The sequence below is a fragment of the Lepisosteus oculatus genome, chromosome 2 (genome assembly GCF_040954835.1).
Source record: "Lepisosteus oculatus isolate fLepOcu1 chromosome 2, fLepOcu1.hap2, whole genome shotgun sequence".
Taxonomy (NCBI): domain Eukaryota; kingdom Metazoa; phylum Chordata; class Actinopteri; order Semionotiformes; family Lepisosteidae; genus Lepisosteus; species Lepisosteus oculatus.
The window spans coordinates 76,367,411-76,383,904 of NC_090697.1; the positions used below are offsets into that span (position 1 = coordinate 76,367,411).

Below are 16,494 nucleotides of genomic sequence, written 5' to 3' on the forward strand. Positions count from 1 at the left end.
CTCAGTGCTGCAACACCCAGCACCGTTCAATAATGCACAGCTTTTTATGCTTGTACAGTGATTGCACTGCCTGAGCTTGCAACTGAAGATTTCTACAGTTGCGTTCAAAAAACATTTTAACACTGTCGATTTTAACACTGGCACAAAAAGCTACGAGAGTAGTTTTCTGACAGATGGGATGACTATTTCAGATGGTTTATTATGCTAAAGGCATAATGCTTCAAAAATCCCTAAAAGTAAATGATTTGGGTCTTCGCTGCAATACCCCAACAGCACCCCCCCTCCTTCCACCCCAGCAGGCCCAGGAAGTGGCGCTCAGCCCTGGTGCGACTGGTCCGTGACGAGTGCACCGCGTGCTGGGGTCGTGCGCCGGCCTTATTAAGCCCGGGCTCTGGCGTGCTCATGTTTGGCAGCTATCTTTAGCACGTGGCCTCGGAGTGGCTGCAGCCTATTCCTGTCCGGCTCGGCGTTCCAACCTGTACTGTATCGGGCGGCAACAGCTGGGCTCGGCTCTGTACTTGCTCCCTGCCTCCACAAAAAAAAAAACCCAGTTGTTCCACTGTCTTTCGTCGAGAGTCAAGTGACAAAACAGAGCACATGGAAGGGGCACAGAGGGTCACCAGCACGAACAGTCCGAGCGAGGAGGAGAGCGGGTCACCCCAGAAATGACATTTCCGAGACCCGTCCTGTACCTCTTCTCTACCAGACAGACTGTCCTGTCGCCCATTTCATCTGCTTTAAAGCTCAAGTTGACACAGTCATATTCAAAGACCCCCAAATTCTACAAGGATGTCTTACGCACAGTAAATTTCATCATTACCTGCTCAGTTACACATAATAACAGTCCAATACCCAAGATTTTGAGAAGGGCAAACCTTGCAGCCCTAGTGGAACTGAACCCCCAATTCTAAACTCATTACCAGCCAGAAGTTGTTGGGGTTTTTTCCCAGTTTAACTCTGATGAGCACTTCTGGTTGAATTCTGAAACACTCCAAAAAAGGGGCCAAACCAGACATAGCCAGAAACACACGAGATCGAAAGGCTGCTATTATGTCACCCGATTTATTTTAACACCTCGCTTCGAACATTTTCACAGAACGTTACAGCAACCGACAAAGCTGACAAAACGTCTGAAATAAAAAGTAAAAAAAAGTGGAGGGAATAAATCAGACACCTTTGAATCTTCCCACAACCTCGATGCCAACTGCGAGAACAACAGCGTGATGCTCTTTGAGTAAAAAAAAAAAGATGAAAGAAACAGCCTCAGAGGAGGACAAAGTACATTCAGCAGGTTCCATCAGTCACCAGGAACACGCGAGAGATCCCACAAAGCTCAGTGGTGTCCGGCGCGGTCCAGGAAGGGTCCCAGCTCAGAGCGCAGCCCCACGGCGGCGTGGGCAGACTGTGGGATCTGAGCCACATCTCCGCCAGAAGCCAGACCACCACGTTAACAAAAACAAACCAGCCACCATTCCAAAACCTGGGGCCATTCTTGTTTCTTCGACAAAAAGAATCCAAAAATTTGTGTTTTACTCGTATTTCTAAACAAATGGAATGCAAAGAACACAAATGAAGCCCTTCTTAGCATTAAGGGGCATAAATAGGAATATTCGCAGCCAGAAGAGGTTTTTTTAGCTCACTCTGCTGAGCGCTGCTGGATGAACTCTGAAACCCTCCAAACAGCCAGGAAGCCACCGATCGCCCTCACAACCCTTCCGGGCGACTGTGCTATAAACCTCACCACCAATCCATCCGGCCCCTGGGCAGGGGGGCAGCACAAAGACCCCCCCCAGAACAGGGCACACAGTTGGACAGCTGGGCCGCCACTCGCCTCCAACAGACCGGGAGGATGCTCACCGGACTGCCCTGCCCCTCCCGCTGGGATGGAGCGAGTGTTGGCACGTTCTTCTCAGAGCTGCTGACCCAGTTGGTGTGGCCTACATGATGGTGGAAACTGGCACCATGGGACAGCCTGCCCCTGGGTTCAGAAACGAGCTTCTGCTTGCGTATTCAAGGCTTGTCCTCACTACCTCTGTAACAAACCACCAATTATGCTGCATCGTGACTTCTCAACAAGCTTCAGCCCGAGCACCCTGCCCACCATGCAGCTCTTCATCCAAGTTTATGCTGCGTTCAGTGTTACTGCTCTTGCAGCTGGCTGGACTGACCTAAAAAGCCTCTCCTTTGGTCCATGTTGTAACCAAGCCCACATGTTTAACATTTCTGGAACTTCTGGAACATTTTTCATCAGAAACACGGGTACATTCCCAGGAAATTTATACCTGTCCACATTTAATGATATGTCAATGCATTGTAAGTGCTTCTTCTCACATCCTCAAGGGCATGGGAATGAAACCTCCACAGCACTGACGTTAGGCGCACTGTGCTGGCGTGGTCTCGCTCTGTTTATCCTAATATCCCAGGCCACAGGAGGGGCAGTATTGAGTGTGCCGCAGTGCACAAGTGAATTCATTTCAAAGCTGCGCCAGAGTGGCACTGGATTCAATTATGCAGGATATTTCAAATCCAGACCTATCTGTATCTGTAGCAAGTCTGCCTGTGCCTACTCTGCCCTTCTGACCTCTCCTGTCCCCACAAATGGAGGAGGCATTGCAGCACTTTGCATCTGAAGTCCTGAAAGTGAGACACAGCAGAAGAATCAACCTACGAGCCATGCAACGTAATCTACGACATGCAGCAGAAACAAAGACCGTTTGAGTGACCTGATGGAAAGCCTTCCTGACGCTGCTTGAATCTTGAATCACCTCAGCAGGCTGTCATGCAAGCCAGCAGCTGGCCTGCGGAGGGAGGGGGATCTCGACTGAGTCGGCAGAGAAACAGGACAAAAGATTCGCTTGAGGCACCGAAGAACGAAAAAGAAACTCCTATTGCCATAGCTGATACACAAAAACAGCCCCTTGGACAAAAGAATGACAAGAGACAGTGCAAGAAGTAAACTGGGGGTGGACCAGGAAGCCTGGTGCTGCTCCTCGGTCTCTCTGCAGGGGCAGGCAGGGGCGGCGTGTCTGGGGGACGGGATCTACGCACAGCTCTGCCGCTCGCAGGCGAGCATCAGCGTCAAACACTCCCAGGCTTCAGAGCGGCGGCCTCTGTCTGCTTGGACTTTTTTTTTCCGATAAGCCAGGCCGCGGTGACCGGCACGGGCCACCTCAGAGCCTCAAAGACGCAGAGAAAGCGCAGGGACTGGAGAACCGGGGGGGGGAGGGAGGATCGGGACTACTCGTCCGAACCGCACGCTGGGGTGAGCGCAGCAGGCTGGGCTCGCCTGCGCCGAGACGCAGCAGGACTGTCCGGAGCTCCTGTCCCGGAGTGCTGGGAGGCATCAGGAGCACTTCCGCAGCGAGTCGACCACAGCTGCCAAAAGGCAAAGGGATCAGGAACGGAAATCAGACCGACCCCCCGTCACGGCACTCTGCAGCTTCTCAGACCTCCCGAGTAACTGCAGCAAACCGGACCGAAGAACCAGACAAGCAGATTTCTGCATCATGTGAATCGACTTATCAGTTCGTACAAAAAAAAAAAGAATCACTGTTGAGTAAGAATTATTGCGCGTGTGGAGAGGCCACAGGTCCAGGAGCTCCCGCTCCCAGTCTGACCTGACACAGCCGTGCTGACTGGGGACTGGCCGTCTCTCTCCAAATAACCGCTTCCCAGTTAACCAGAGAAGAAAACTCCCCCAACGGCACCACTGGCTGCTACTAAAAATGGCTGCAGCTTTCTTCTCCTGCTAAGACGACGGTGCGACAGCAAGAACACCAGAGAAACACAGCCACACCGTTTACCTGTGCGGGTTGAAACGCTCCGCGGTCGAGTAACGGCGGGTTAATTTATCGTTTAGCCTGTGAGACGCGAACACCAGCGTGGGAAAGGAAACTAGCTACCGCCAGGGTCGAGGGCCACAGCACTTCCAGACACAACCCCGGATCCCCGACTCGCTTGAGCCAACAGTGCAAACCAGCCCCCTCTGGACGCGACAGACAGCAGGCGGCAGCGGGCAGCGGCTCTGGCAAGGGGACCCCAGCTTTAGAGGAGGCCTTCCTTCTCCTCCCTCTTCGGTTCAGCAACGGGAACGGTCTGGTTTGGCACTCCGTGGAGACCGGCCGCCTCCCCCATCCGCGCCCCGCCACGCTGGGCACTGCGCTCCAGCCACGGGGGCCGGGGATCCCCAGGCAGGCAGGCAGGCAGGCAGCAGGAGCAGCGGCGGTGTGGGCAGGAGGAGGAGGAGGAGGAGGGTGGTGCGGGGGGGGCGGGGGGACGGGGGGGCAAGCCGGCGAGTGAAACCGGCGCCCCTCTCGCCCCTCAGTTGTCCTTCTTCTCGTGGGGGCTGTCCACCTGCGCCTGGGGGGGGGAGCAAAGACAGGACGTCAGCGGGGGGGCAGACACACCCTCACCGCCGGGACGCAGGCCCGAGAAGCAGGGCGCCCCGTCTCGGACCGGCCCGAACTACAGCACCGCAACAGAAACGCAGAAAGGAGCATTCTGAGCTCAGGAGCCCCGAGATCCGGCTTCTCAAGCCAAACCAAATCCAGGCATCCGACACAAACGTCCAGGGCCGCGGCCGGAGCTCAATATTGAATGATTTTCTATAAATCACTGAGGGCCGGAGCTCAAAGATCTGCTCTGAACTACCTACGTCTCATTTACCGCTAGGTGTGCGTTTTTTTTTACTTCCTGCTCATTCAGTTATTACAGTAGATAGGACCTGTCCTTATAGTAATTTTTGTGCTGAACAGAAGAAATCACGAGAGGAGCACAGGAGACGCAGCAGGTCTGCGGTAGCCACCTCCAGCAGTGCGGAGAGGCGGGCCGCTCCATTCCTCCGAATATCAGAAGCCTCCTACTGGGAACGCAGCGTCAGCGCAATCCGTGACTTTTTTACACACCGGGAAAAAAAATTCCCATGAACTGAGCTGGCACGTTTTCAGACACGATAATAAATTTTGACATCGGAGCAGTTTCATCTGAAAGAGATACCCCGGATTCCAGCAACGGTAGAGGAGTGAATGCTGGGAATTCCCTTCACATAAAACCAACAACAGACCAGCAAGCCCACAGCCTCCCGCTTGGACGAGAGCAGACCACTCCATGTATGGTGTGCGTGTGATTCCAGTAGCACAGACTAAAAGACGCTGTGCGATAAACTATGACCAACGAGCTTAAGACACCTAAAGAAAAGAGATGAGCTAGTCATCGCTGTCCGTATTTGTAGGGCATGTGTTAAGTGTGCTTTGACATACACTGACGTTACTCTGCCACACAGGCACACTCCAGCCCTCCCTCATACCTCTTCCAGTGTACAGAACCTTGTGTCTGTAGTGCTGCTCACACACCTAGATGTCTTTGCTGCTCACTGTATAGTTGTCCCCTGCTGAGCCACGCAAAGTATGACAACTCCCAACTCCTATCACACAAAACGCTACTGACGAAGCATGCCTTAACCCTCGATCAGCACTGCATCCCTTATAAAACCCCACACATTCCTACTGCACTCAGTCTGTATTTCAGTCCTGATCCAACGTTTCTCCCATTCTGTCACTTGATTACTGTGTTCTTCCCAGGAGGCTGTGTGATAGCTATGTCTTATTGTAAACACAGTGGTTATTTTCACCTGAGACACGCCGATCTGAGAAATAATTCGGGCCCTGGGCCTGCTGTCACCCAGCTCCCCAGTCTGGCGTTACTGGCAGTGACGAGCCGCTGGCCACACAGAGCCCCGGACCGCAGCAGGGCAGGAGACCACTGCCGGCCCCGCGCTCACCTGCAGCTTCCCGTGCTCCTCCAGCAAGCGGTCGTACTCCTTGGTCAGATTCTCAGCCTGTTTCTTCATGGCCTTGACGTCACTCTCCGACTTCTGCAGGGCTGGGAGGGCACACACAAACACAGGCGGGGGGGCACTGTTACACAGACGCAACGCACGGAGGGCGGGCGAGAGGTTTCGCTTTCTCATGCGGACCCCCCCCCCGCCAACTCCCAATCCGGTAGCGCCAACCGCGTCTCGCTGGGTCAGCGCACCCCAACAGCCCCCTAGACCCCCTGCCCAAGGCGAACGAGCCGGTGCAGACTCCCCCCCTCCTCGTGCATTCCTCGCCAACGCCCGGGACAATGAGGAATCGCAAACCTGGAATCTCCAATTACTGTCGTCAGGCCCACCCGATCCGGGACGGCCCTCTGCACGATCTTCCCGTCCGATCCTCGCGAGCCTGTGCCGACGCCCACCCAACCCCCACCCCTCGGCTGTCAGAGGCCACAGAGGCTGGGCATCCCCATCGTCGCCCCCGACCCGAGAGCCTGCTCCAGCCTCACGCGACCCTTCACAGCTCCGAGTCCCCTGCGTTTAAGGCACAACACCAGGGGCGATCAGACTGGTTTAACCGTTTGTTTTGCATGCTCGCTGTTGTTTTGCCATTCAAACAACAATAATGTTCAGCTGAAAGGGCACATAAAACGGTTTTCCAGGCCTGCACGCTTGTCTTGGATGACAATCCGAGACTGAATTTCTCAGGCCTGCTCTGGGTTGACTCTAACTGGGGGCGATTAGGAAAGAGTGGACTTGGGTGTCCCTGTAATTCACGAGAGCCCGCAGGCCCGACAGGGGGAGGGCGTCTGACCTTTCTTGGTGGCGTCCAGCTCGTCCTTCAGGTGGTCCACCTCCCCCTTCAGCTTCTTGTTCTCCTCCTGCACGCTGACGCCCTCCTTCTTCCCCGCCTGCGGGAGGGCGATCCCGGCCTCCCTCAGAGCCTGCGGAAACACACGCCCGGGGAATGACTGGTGTCCATCCCGCCTCTGGGCCCGCCCTGCTGACACAGCAGCAAGAGGCCAGGGTCCACTGCTGGCGGGTGTGAGTGGGGAATCGCACCGCACTGGAGGCACTCAGACAGACAGCTGCTTGAACAGCTGCTCCTCAGCTCCCGCCACGAGATAATACGCCATTCATGCATCTGTTATGTATGAATAATCACTAGGAAAGGGTGTCTGCATGGAGCGATCACCAAGCCTGCAGTACTCAACTGCCTGATCTTTCCCGATAAGGTCATGATTTCTAAGTATCAGCCCGTATCTTCCTTGTAGAAAGCCTCCAATGTGGGATTGGATGGTCTCACGTCGGGCACTGTCACAAAGCACCCCGTCTTCTGTGCAGATTCTTCTGCTGCTTCTCTTCATGACCAGACCATGTCCCTCAGACAAGACACTGGTTCGATTTCTGCAAGGTGAGGCTCGGCTTTGCAGAGAGGAATTGAGTCCGGCCTGGCCCATTTACTGGATGAAGCACAAAGGTCATTGTCGTTGTGTAACAGCTTGGCTGGGACACAGCCCCAGTAATCAGACACCCCTGCTTGAGGCCAGTAAAGAGGCTGCAGAGACCAGGTGACACATTCCCATCAGACCTCCGGCCACTGTGTGACATTACCAGGAAGTCACTTGAGATGCTCTGGAGCCCAAGCCCTGCTGTCCAGAGGACGGCTACATAAATAAGGACTTTCGATTCCAAGCCTCTCCAACATCAACGCTGCTGGTGTTGTTGTTGGGTTTCACGGCAAGCACGAGTAGATAGCTATGCGAAAACATAGCTTTGTAGGACAGCGTGTGAGCAGACTGCTCCCCTTGGCTCAAGAAGATCAGCATGATCATCAAGATGGAAGCCCTGGTCCTGGAAAGCCACAGTGATCCAGCAAGTCTGCACTTGACACTCATCACTTTCAAAGGTCTGGCACGAGTGACGTTTGATCCGTTGTGTCAATCAGTTCAGTTAAGTCAATAATGGACAACTGGGGTTCATGGCATTTCCAGACTGCCGGCATTTTAATTTCACATGACCCCTAAGCAGCTAAATGGAGTGGGTCACCTGCTCAAGTGCTCAAAACAAGGCTGTTTCCAAGTGTTCAGAAAGCGGTGATTTATGAGAGACCCGTAGAGCACCCTAGTTCTATATACAGTAGGTGCTGGAAGAACGGTAGGTTAGTCTACATCTGAGAACAAATTCAAGCAGGAAAAGTGTTCTTCCTAGGAGACAGAACATGTTATGTAGGCCAACTGGCTTTTCGGCAATTCCTTTAAGACATGATAGTAAAAAAAACAAAATCTAACCTATTTTTAAAGCACAATCCATTAGACCGCATGTGGGGAAGACACTCTTTAAATGTTTGCATGGAAAACACTGCAGGCTAGATTTCAATTTTGCTGTTTAAACACAAAGGCTGTAGATTTGAAAGAAAATGAATAAACGGAGAGTGCACTCCGAGTGGCTCGGCTCACCTCAGAGCTACTTCAATTGCTGCAGATCGATAGCCTTGCTTAGCCTGAGCGCCGGATCAATACCTAGGACATGACCCCCAGCGCTGCTGAAGAGAGACACATGGCCCTGGGCAGACTGCAGATCCACCCCTCCGCTGTCACATGTCCTTCTCTCTGGATCCTGTCGATGCTCCGACGATGTTCTCCCGACGGAAACTACAAGGGCCACTTGCCTGCTTCCCCCGGGCTCTGGCTGAAGGGCCTGGATTTGGTTGTTTCAGCTTCCTCACTGTTTAAGCTACGGACCCAGAAGCAGAGTGACAGCAGCCTCTGCAGCCCCAGGACCTGCAGCCCAGAGCAGCCCCGCCGCCTCCCTGGACTCTCACTCGATCCTCCGGTTGTCTCGTCTCCACGAATCCGGGTCTCTCCAACTCAGCCTTTCTCTCTTCCCTTTCCAGCATGGAATAAACCTATTACTGTCATTTGCCTTACAGCGAAGAGTCCGACTTGAAGAGGTTACAAATTCTTACGACACGCACATTATGGAGCCCATCTATGCAGCTGGGATTGCTAATGGCATGCTGGGTAAAGCACCTGGCTGTGTCCCCACATTGGATTTGAACCCACGACCCCTCCGGCCCAGAAGCTGGAGACGGGGCCCCTCCTGTCTCCCAGCAGGACTCACCTCTTGCAGCTTCTCGTTCTCCTCCATGTATTTCTTGGCGGCGTCGCTGGCCCCTTCCGCCTGCTTCCTGAAGGCCTCGTTGGAGGCCGTCATGGTGGCCTGCTGGGACAGCAGCACGACCAGGCGCCTCAGCAAGCTGACGGGGGAGAGACCAAGGGAGACGCCGCGTCAGCCCGCGAAGCCGGAAGCGACAGGTGGGCCGGCCGAGCAAGCGACACGCGGGACCCGGGCGTGGTCTTCTCCACCCACTTTCTAACCACTCTATTCAGTTCAGAGGCTGCTGGGGAGCCAGAGGCAGGCTACACCCTGGACAGGACGCCAGCACGTCGCAGGACATACACAAACAGACACTCTCTCCCCAGGGCCAGCTTTCTGAGAAGCTAATTAACCCTCCAGCATGTCTTCGGACTATGGGAGGAAAGCAGAGCACCTGGGGGAAACCCACGCGAACGTGGAGAGAACACGCAAACTCCACCCACACAGCACCCCAAGTCCAGGGCCCCAGCGCTGCGAGGACCCCCTTGCCACCCGTGTGCGGTCTCGTCTACCACCCAAACTGTTCGCGTGGGTTTCCTTGTCTTTTCAAAAACTTTATCACAAATCAGTTCCTTCCCCAAAAAAAACCTGTACTAACTGCAATGGGGGTTGGCTGTGAACCCTTCCGAAACTAAACTGGATCAAACCTAAAAAAGTGACACAGTGTGTGGAAGCAGAGGAACTAATGAAGTTATGGGACACCATCCAAGGGGTCCTAAGCATAAACTGGGGATGCAGAGCATGGATTGATAAACTGCAAAAATAAGTGTGGTTTAATGAGAGGCAGCAGTATGTTAGTGCACACTGAGAAGAAGCTCTGCCAGTACTGCGGGGTAACACTATAAAGCAACGAGGAAAACACTGCTCTCCTTTCGATACCCCTTGTGTTCTGCTGCAAGGTAACAAGACGGGGGCAGTACGCTGTCCCTTGACGAGGGGAACATGGCCGCCATGACAGCCGAACACAGCAGGAAAGCTCATTTTCCCAGCTGTTTCCCTGCGATCCGGCTGGGGAAGGTGACGGATAGGGTGCTGTGCTTCCCAGAGAGTGTGGAGCCCTTCTAGGAAATCGCACCTTCTGCATGTTCTTCTCTCTTACAGCTCACCGTGCCAGCGAGCAGGGCTGCCAAATTCTTAGCCAGAGATCCAGTTGCACAAATAATTCACAGAAGAGCCACGTCTTCATGTTGGAACACAGATTAGCGTCAGGCAGATGGTTTACTTTTTAAACCGTAGAGGTACTGGTTTCTAAGTCCGGCTCAAGCCATCAGTTCGCATTTATACATAACTAAAACCCAGGTATTAAAAAAAGGCACTTGCAATCAGAGCAAACAGCCTCCAAATTCTCTGTACAGTTCCAGTTGGTTTAAGTTAGTTAATGTTGTTGCACTGCGTAACCTGCTGGTATGAGAAGTGGCTAAGGTAGTTGATCACCTATATAATGGGAAAAGACCTTCCCCCCAGGAGCTGGAGAGGAGGCAATTGAGACACACTGCAGCCTCCAAAGGCACAAACCAGGAACTGCGTGGAAATGCTGGGCATGCCTGCTTAAGCTACCCTGACATGCCTCCCTGGCTGCAGTGTGGTGGCAGCTCTTTACAGACCCACGTGAGACAGCCCCCGGCTCTGGGCGCCTGGGCACAAGCAGCCCCTCCTCACAACCGGACAGCTGTCCAGGACCGCAGCTGGTGGAAGCAGCTGCTGCAGCAGCAGTGGCTGGAACGGTACGAGTACTGGGTCTGCAGTCTATTAATAAAGCATTAGTCAGAGGAACGTGACACAGGGCCCCTGTATGGAGATGACATGCGGATCTGACTTGATTTAAAAGCACAGCAGCGTTTGAGTCTCGGGATATCGATGTTCACCAGGACCTGCGATGTGAAAAATCCCTGAATCCCTTCACTCACGCTGCTCGATTTCCATGGGTTACTGTAAACTCCTGGCGACTGCCCAACCATGTGGGGGTCTAACAGGCAGAGAAAATGATTTTGCAGGACAGCCTGGTGCGCAGGGGGCAGTCCTCCAGGTCAAACACCCTGCAGCTCACTGGCAAATGCAGTTTGAAAGACAGGGCCGCGCAGATCACAGCAGTTACTGGCCACAAAATCACAACAGACTTTAAAGGATTCTTTCTCCAGCTGCTCCACCTTTCCTAAGTCGAGGCAAAATGAATTTCGAAAAGCTATTTTTATAAATAAAGCTGCCTGAGAGACAGAGCTGTAATTTGAATCTCCTTCCTATCATGTTCTCAGTCTGTTGTCCGGAAATCTTTATTCATCCGAGGGGTTTCTGTGCAAGATGGATGTTTTTTCTGTCCAGCATGTTTTTCTTTGACCACCCTGCGGCCAGGCTTGAATAGCTGGATGATCAAGTGGGCCAGCATGCTTGGGATGGCGTTACAGGGATCACAAAAGCCAAACATCACCTTAATTTACAGATTTTTTTTCTCTGTTTTTCTGGATAGGGTCAAAGGGCACAAGAAACGCTTATGGGGTGTGAAACTAGGGGCGTGGCCACCTGTGAGAATAAGGGAGGCTGGGGGCATGGCCACCTGTGAGAATAAGGGAGGCTGGGGGCGTGGCCACCTGTGAGAATAAGGCAGGCTGGGGGCGTGGCCACCTGTGAGAATAAGGCAGGCTGGGGGGCGTGGTCCTCAGTATGAAGGAGGCTAGGGCTGAGGGGCGTGTTCACAACCAGATACTCACAACCAGAGCAGCAGAGCAAATCCAGCGATGTACAGGTTCCTCTGGGCCCTGAATAGCTTCATATGGATGTGCTCCACAGCCACCGGGTTGTTGGTCAGATCCACCTTCTCCGTCACGCTGTACTTCCTCACCTCCCGCCCGGCATCTGGGCACGGAAACACGGAGTCAGAGAGAGAACTCCAGGTTTCTAATTCACACACATCTGCCCAACATCACTCGCAGACACAAGGGTGATGTCAGTGCCTAAGACATCAGAGAGACAGGGGACAGACTCCCTGACACAGACTTCCACTGTTTATCGTGCTCAACGGGCCAAATCGCCTCCTCTGCTTTGCAACCCTTGTTATGCGCTTTCATATAACCAGCTCATTAATTATTAAATTGATCCTGACAACAATCAGTTAATGAAGAATCCGGTTTTAGAGTCACACCTTCAGCAGCCCTGCTCTACAGTTACTTCTTTAACAGCCAGAACTGCAATCAAGGAGCCCCTGTAGTAGGGTAGGACGCCCCGGCACCTCCTCCTCCTTGCCACTAGGGTCGGCAACACTCACCAATGAGCAGAAAGACCAGAATGAGGATCAGCACCACAAAGTAGGTGTTGCCGTATGTTGTGATGGCCTTCACCAGACGAGACTTGAAGATCTTATTCCATCTGCCAGAGGGAGACAGACAAGACTGTGAGGAACTGGCTGCAGCATGCAACTCTGAGCATGCACACACGTGCGCCCACACACACACATTCTCTCACACACACACACGCACGCACATGAGAGCTGCACAAGGCCCACCAGGGGAAGAGCTGAGTTCTGCAGCAAGCTGCCCCATAACACTAGCAATGCACAGGTTCTTAAACTGAAAGCTGTTCTGAAAAGGGAAGGGGCAGTTCCACATAGGTTCCCTTTTGTGTTGTACTTTCTAACAAAGTCACAAAGGCAACTGCTTCAGTCCCCACAGCTGTATAGTGACAGAAAGCACGGAGTAAGTCCACAATATGAGCAAGTGGGCAAACAAGGAACAACACCTTAACCACCATGGAAACATTCAACCATTAAATTCAGATGAATATGCACAACCCGTTTCCATTCTAACAGCCTTTCAATCGCAGCTCAGCACTCTCGCTTAATTCTGATGCACAACATCTAGAGGCTTTCACAGCGAATGATGATGCACAATCAGTCCGCCCTTGCCCAGAATTTGGCTCCTCTGTCCTTTAGTCCTGCTCGCTCTCTGACCGGACAGGCTCGGGAGCTGCTGTCCTTTCTGACAATTCTCTGGCCTTCGGTCCACAAGCACACAGCAGGAAAGGGCTCTCGGGTGTTTTTCCGCTGGGCCTGCTGGAAGATGTCCGCAGCGGTCGAGCTGGGGGTTACCTGGTCGGGGAGATGAAGGGCACGCAGAGCAGCAGCACGGCGAAGACCTCCGCGTACAGGAAGGTGGCGACGGCCGTCCACTGCAGACTCATCGTCTCGGGCTGTCGGCTCTCACGCTGCGGGGGACACGAGAGGCACCGTCACAACCCTTGAACGGGGGGGCCGGGGGCAAGGTGCTGCGAAGGCCAGATCGCCACAGGGAGCCATCAAGAAGGGTGCTGGGGCCACAGCTGTAAAGCACGTCCTGTTTTCTGGGGTTGCTAAAAAGGCGTTAGCGAAAACCAGGGCCCAGGGTGCTCATTACTGCTGCCTACAACTCACAGTGGGGGTGCATTGTAATGGGCTTGTTCACACCCAGCTCCACTGAGCACAACTGCCACAGGAGATCAGTCTCAGGCCCACAGCAGTGCAACGGCGCCATCTCCTGTCAGGCCACGGAACAGGAAAACAGGGTGTTCACTTGTTAAAGAAATCTCATAATAATTTATAGTAATTTCTTACACTTATATAACGCTTTTCTGGACACTCCACTCACAGCGCTTTACAGGAAATGGGGATCCCCTCCATCCCCACCAGTGTGCAGCCCCACCTGGATGATGCTCCAGTCTTCTCCCCACACAGCAGCTCTCAGTGGGGAGGAGAGCAGAGTGATGAAGCCAGATCAGAGATGGGGGTTATTAGGAGGCCATGATTGGTAAAGGCCAGGACATTGGAATAACATCCCTAGTCTTTTCGAGAAACTCCCTGGGATTTTTAATGACCATAGTCAGGACCTCAGTTTTACGTCTCATCTGGGCCTTTTTACAGTATAGTGCCCCTGTCTTTAACTGGGGCATTAGGACCCACAGAGACTGTAAGGTGAGCGCAACCTACTGGTCCCACTAACACCTCTTCCAGCAGAAGCCTGAGCTTTCCCAGGAGGTCTCCCATCCAGGTACTGGCCAGGCTCACAGCTGCTGAGCTTCAGGGGGCTGCCAGTTGTGAGGTGCAGGGTGATTTGGAAGCTGGGAGTTGTTTTTGTTATCATTACAGATTTCTTAATATCAACATCATGAAATGCTGGGCACCTTGGATTTGATTTAGTTTGATCTAGACTCAGCCCAGGAAAACAAACCACCGCACACCACAGACCCCGCCCCTACGCTGCTGTCCAATCCGACTACGTAACATTATAAGCCCCACCCCCCTACATACGCACCAAAGCTCCCGCCCCTTCCACAGCGCCATGGCTGGCTTCAAACATTAGCAGCAGGCTTTCAAATTAACCCTCATCAGGGGCTGCCTATTTCAAACAGGTCACCCTTTTCACATATTTGCATAGAGACGTTAAACTTAGTTAGTATCCGCCCTAATCCCAGGTGCTGTCGCCCTAATTTTAAATTACACTAACGCATATATATATATAAATATCCCTCTTTAGCCTTATTGCATAAACAGGTCTGTGCCGTCTATGAAATTGTATTAATATTCCGACACTGTAAGAGAAACTGCAAATTGTGGATGTTTGTCTTTTGTTTTTCTAATGGCTGGGCACCTGTTTTGCACCGATAGAAACCAAGTATCAGTTCCCACAGGGCGAGAAAGGTAGCGACTCCAGGCACTGAACATATATCCCGTCAGGAGCCAAGTCTACAGTTCCGGGCTGAAGTCCGCAGCACAGAGCACTGTCGAAACTGCGCGACTGATAACAGCGAACACGCCTCCTGAACTCTTCTCTTCGGATCACGATACTGGTGGTGAAATATTAAAATTATGAAAATGCACACAGCTGTTTCAATATCTTACTTTTGTATTCGAAGTATGAAGGTAGTCAACCACACCACGCCCTTTTTAGAGAACTGCGTTTATGCGTTCATGTGACATTTCGGATTGGTCAGCAGTAAGTGACGACATTACATGCAATGAGATCAGTAATTTAGCTGATTAAATTAAAAAGCTTTATAATCATAAACAGGCATAATTAATTATAGTGTTAAGTGGCTTGGTGATTAAACGTCACAAAACATTTTATTGCGACGTAGCTAATTTAAACCTTCACTCCCATCGTTTCATCATTAAATCACTCACAAACGCAGAGTCATTGCCGTGACACTCACCTTTCTCCACTGATGAATGAGCTTTCGTTGTTTTCGCCGTTGAGCTTTTAGGTTGTCGAGTCCTTATTGTATTGTAATACAAAATACTCTGTTCTCAGTTTTGCTCCGGGAATGTCCTGTCTGCAAACTCCAGCTCATCAACAGACCATACAGTGCAAACACTGAACTCTGACCCGGGAAGGAGAAGCCAGAGACACGACATAACCCCGGAAGGAGAAAAACGAGGGGGCGTGGCAAGCTGCCAAAAAATAAAAATACTGTATTGAATGGTAGTATTGCTGTATCACCTCATGGTGGCAATGAAGAGCTGTATAAACAGAATGCGGAATCTTAATTTCCACTTCTCGGGGTTCACTTCTTAATTTCTAGTATGTGCATACGTGTTTTGGAATGCGCACCTATGTATGTTCTGCCCCTTACAGATGTTATACAACGCTGTCAACAAGAACCATACATTTATCTTGACGGTCTGTTTTAGGGATCCTAAAATTTACCGAAGAGAAAAAACAAATATTTCTACAGGATACGGAATTCTGATCCTGCAGGATGTTTGCAGGTGCGGCTCAAGTTTTTTTTTTCTAATGAAACGCACAGAGTTGTGAGGATCTGAAATCATCACCTGACGTTTATCATGTGTACGTGCTGTACTTGAGAACATTAGAATTAGGAAACCAGCGCTTCAGAGAACACAAAGTGCTCTTGCCAGGAGCATTGCTTTAATAGCCCACGGTGAATGACGGGAGAACAGCAAAATGACGTAAGTGATGAGAGGGATTATAAAAAATAAGGATTATTCAGGGGTTTGGAACAAATGATCTTTTCCTGGACAATAATTTACATCGCATGGATGAAAGAAGATTTTCTTGGTAGGCACCACTGAGAGAGTACTCCTTCATATAAGCACTGAATTAGGGTAAATGACTCTTGAAAGGATTAATTCACCCTGTACATTCCAGATAGGAGGCAGAAAAACACAGAGAAAAGGTTGACAAAGCAGAAAATATACTATCCATACAACTGAACAGAAAAGGAGCCACACCTGTGCTGCACAGACTAATTTAATGAATGGAGTTCACAACGAAAGTTTGGGATGGATGACAACAGCCCAGTACAATCAGACTCAGCTGTCAGTAATTAGCAGTCACTCGTGATGTCATTTCCTCTCCTGAAGCACTATAAAGACCGGACGAGGTCCCCCCCTCTCCCTCACACACGCCTCCTGCACCCCTCCTGCTCCCCACCTCCCCCTGCAGCCGCCCCTGGGCCCCCCTCAGTCCGCAGGGGGTCCCAGCCTCCTCGTCCTCTGGCCAGGATTGTGATACTTTGTCACCTTGATAGAAATTGCC

General features: G+C 52.0%; 1 protein-coding gene across 3 annotated transcripts; it reads right to left on the reverse strand.

The window, feature by feature from the left end:
* Positions 1–1,043: 1,043 nt before the first annotated feature.
* bcap31 (B cell receptor associated protein 31) lies at positions 1,044–15,350 on the reverse strand. Of its 3 annotated transcripts, none has more exons than XM_015361305.2 (8): positions 15,149–15,350; positions 13,053–13,168; positions 12,234–12,334; positions 11,680–11,824; positions 8,939–9,074; positions 6,630–6,759; positions 5,780–5,880; positions 1,044–4,359 (listed from the first exon to the last, which is right to left on the reverse strand). In XM_015361305.2, the coding sequence occupies exons 2-8, from the start codon at positions 13,142–13,144 to the stop codon at positions 4,321–4,323; spliced, it is 744 nt and encodes a 247-aa protein (XP_015216791.1). In that variant the 5' UTR covers positions 13,145–13,168; positions 15,149–15,350; the 3' UTR covers positions 1,044–4,320. The 3 variants fall into 3 exon arrangements, with proteins under 3 accessions (XP_015216791.1, XP_015216852.1, XP_069040245.1); XM_015361366.2 differs by lacking the exon at positions 15,149–15,350 and adding an exon at positions 14,838–14,936; XM_069184144.1 differs by lacking the exon at positions 15,149–15,350 and adding an exon at positions 13,374–13,449.
* Between the last annotated feature and the right edge of the window lie 1,144 nt (positions 15,351–16,494).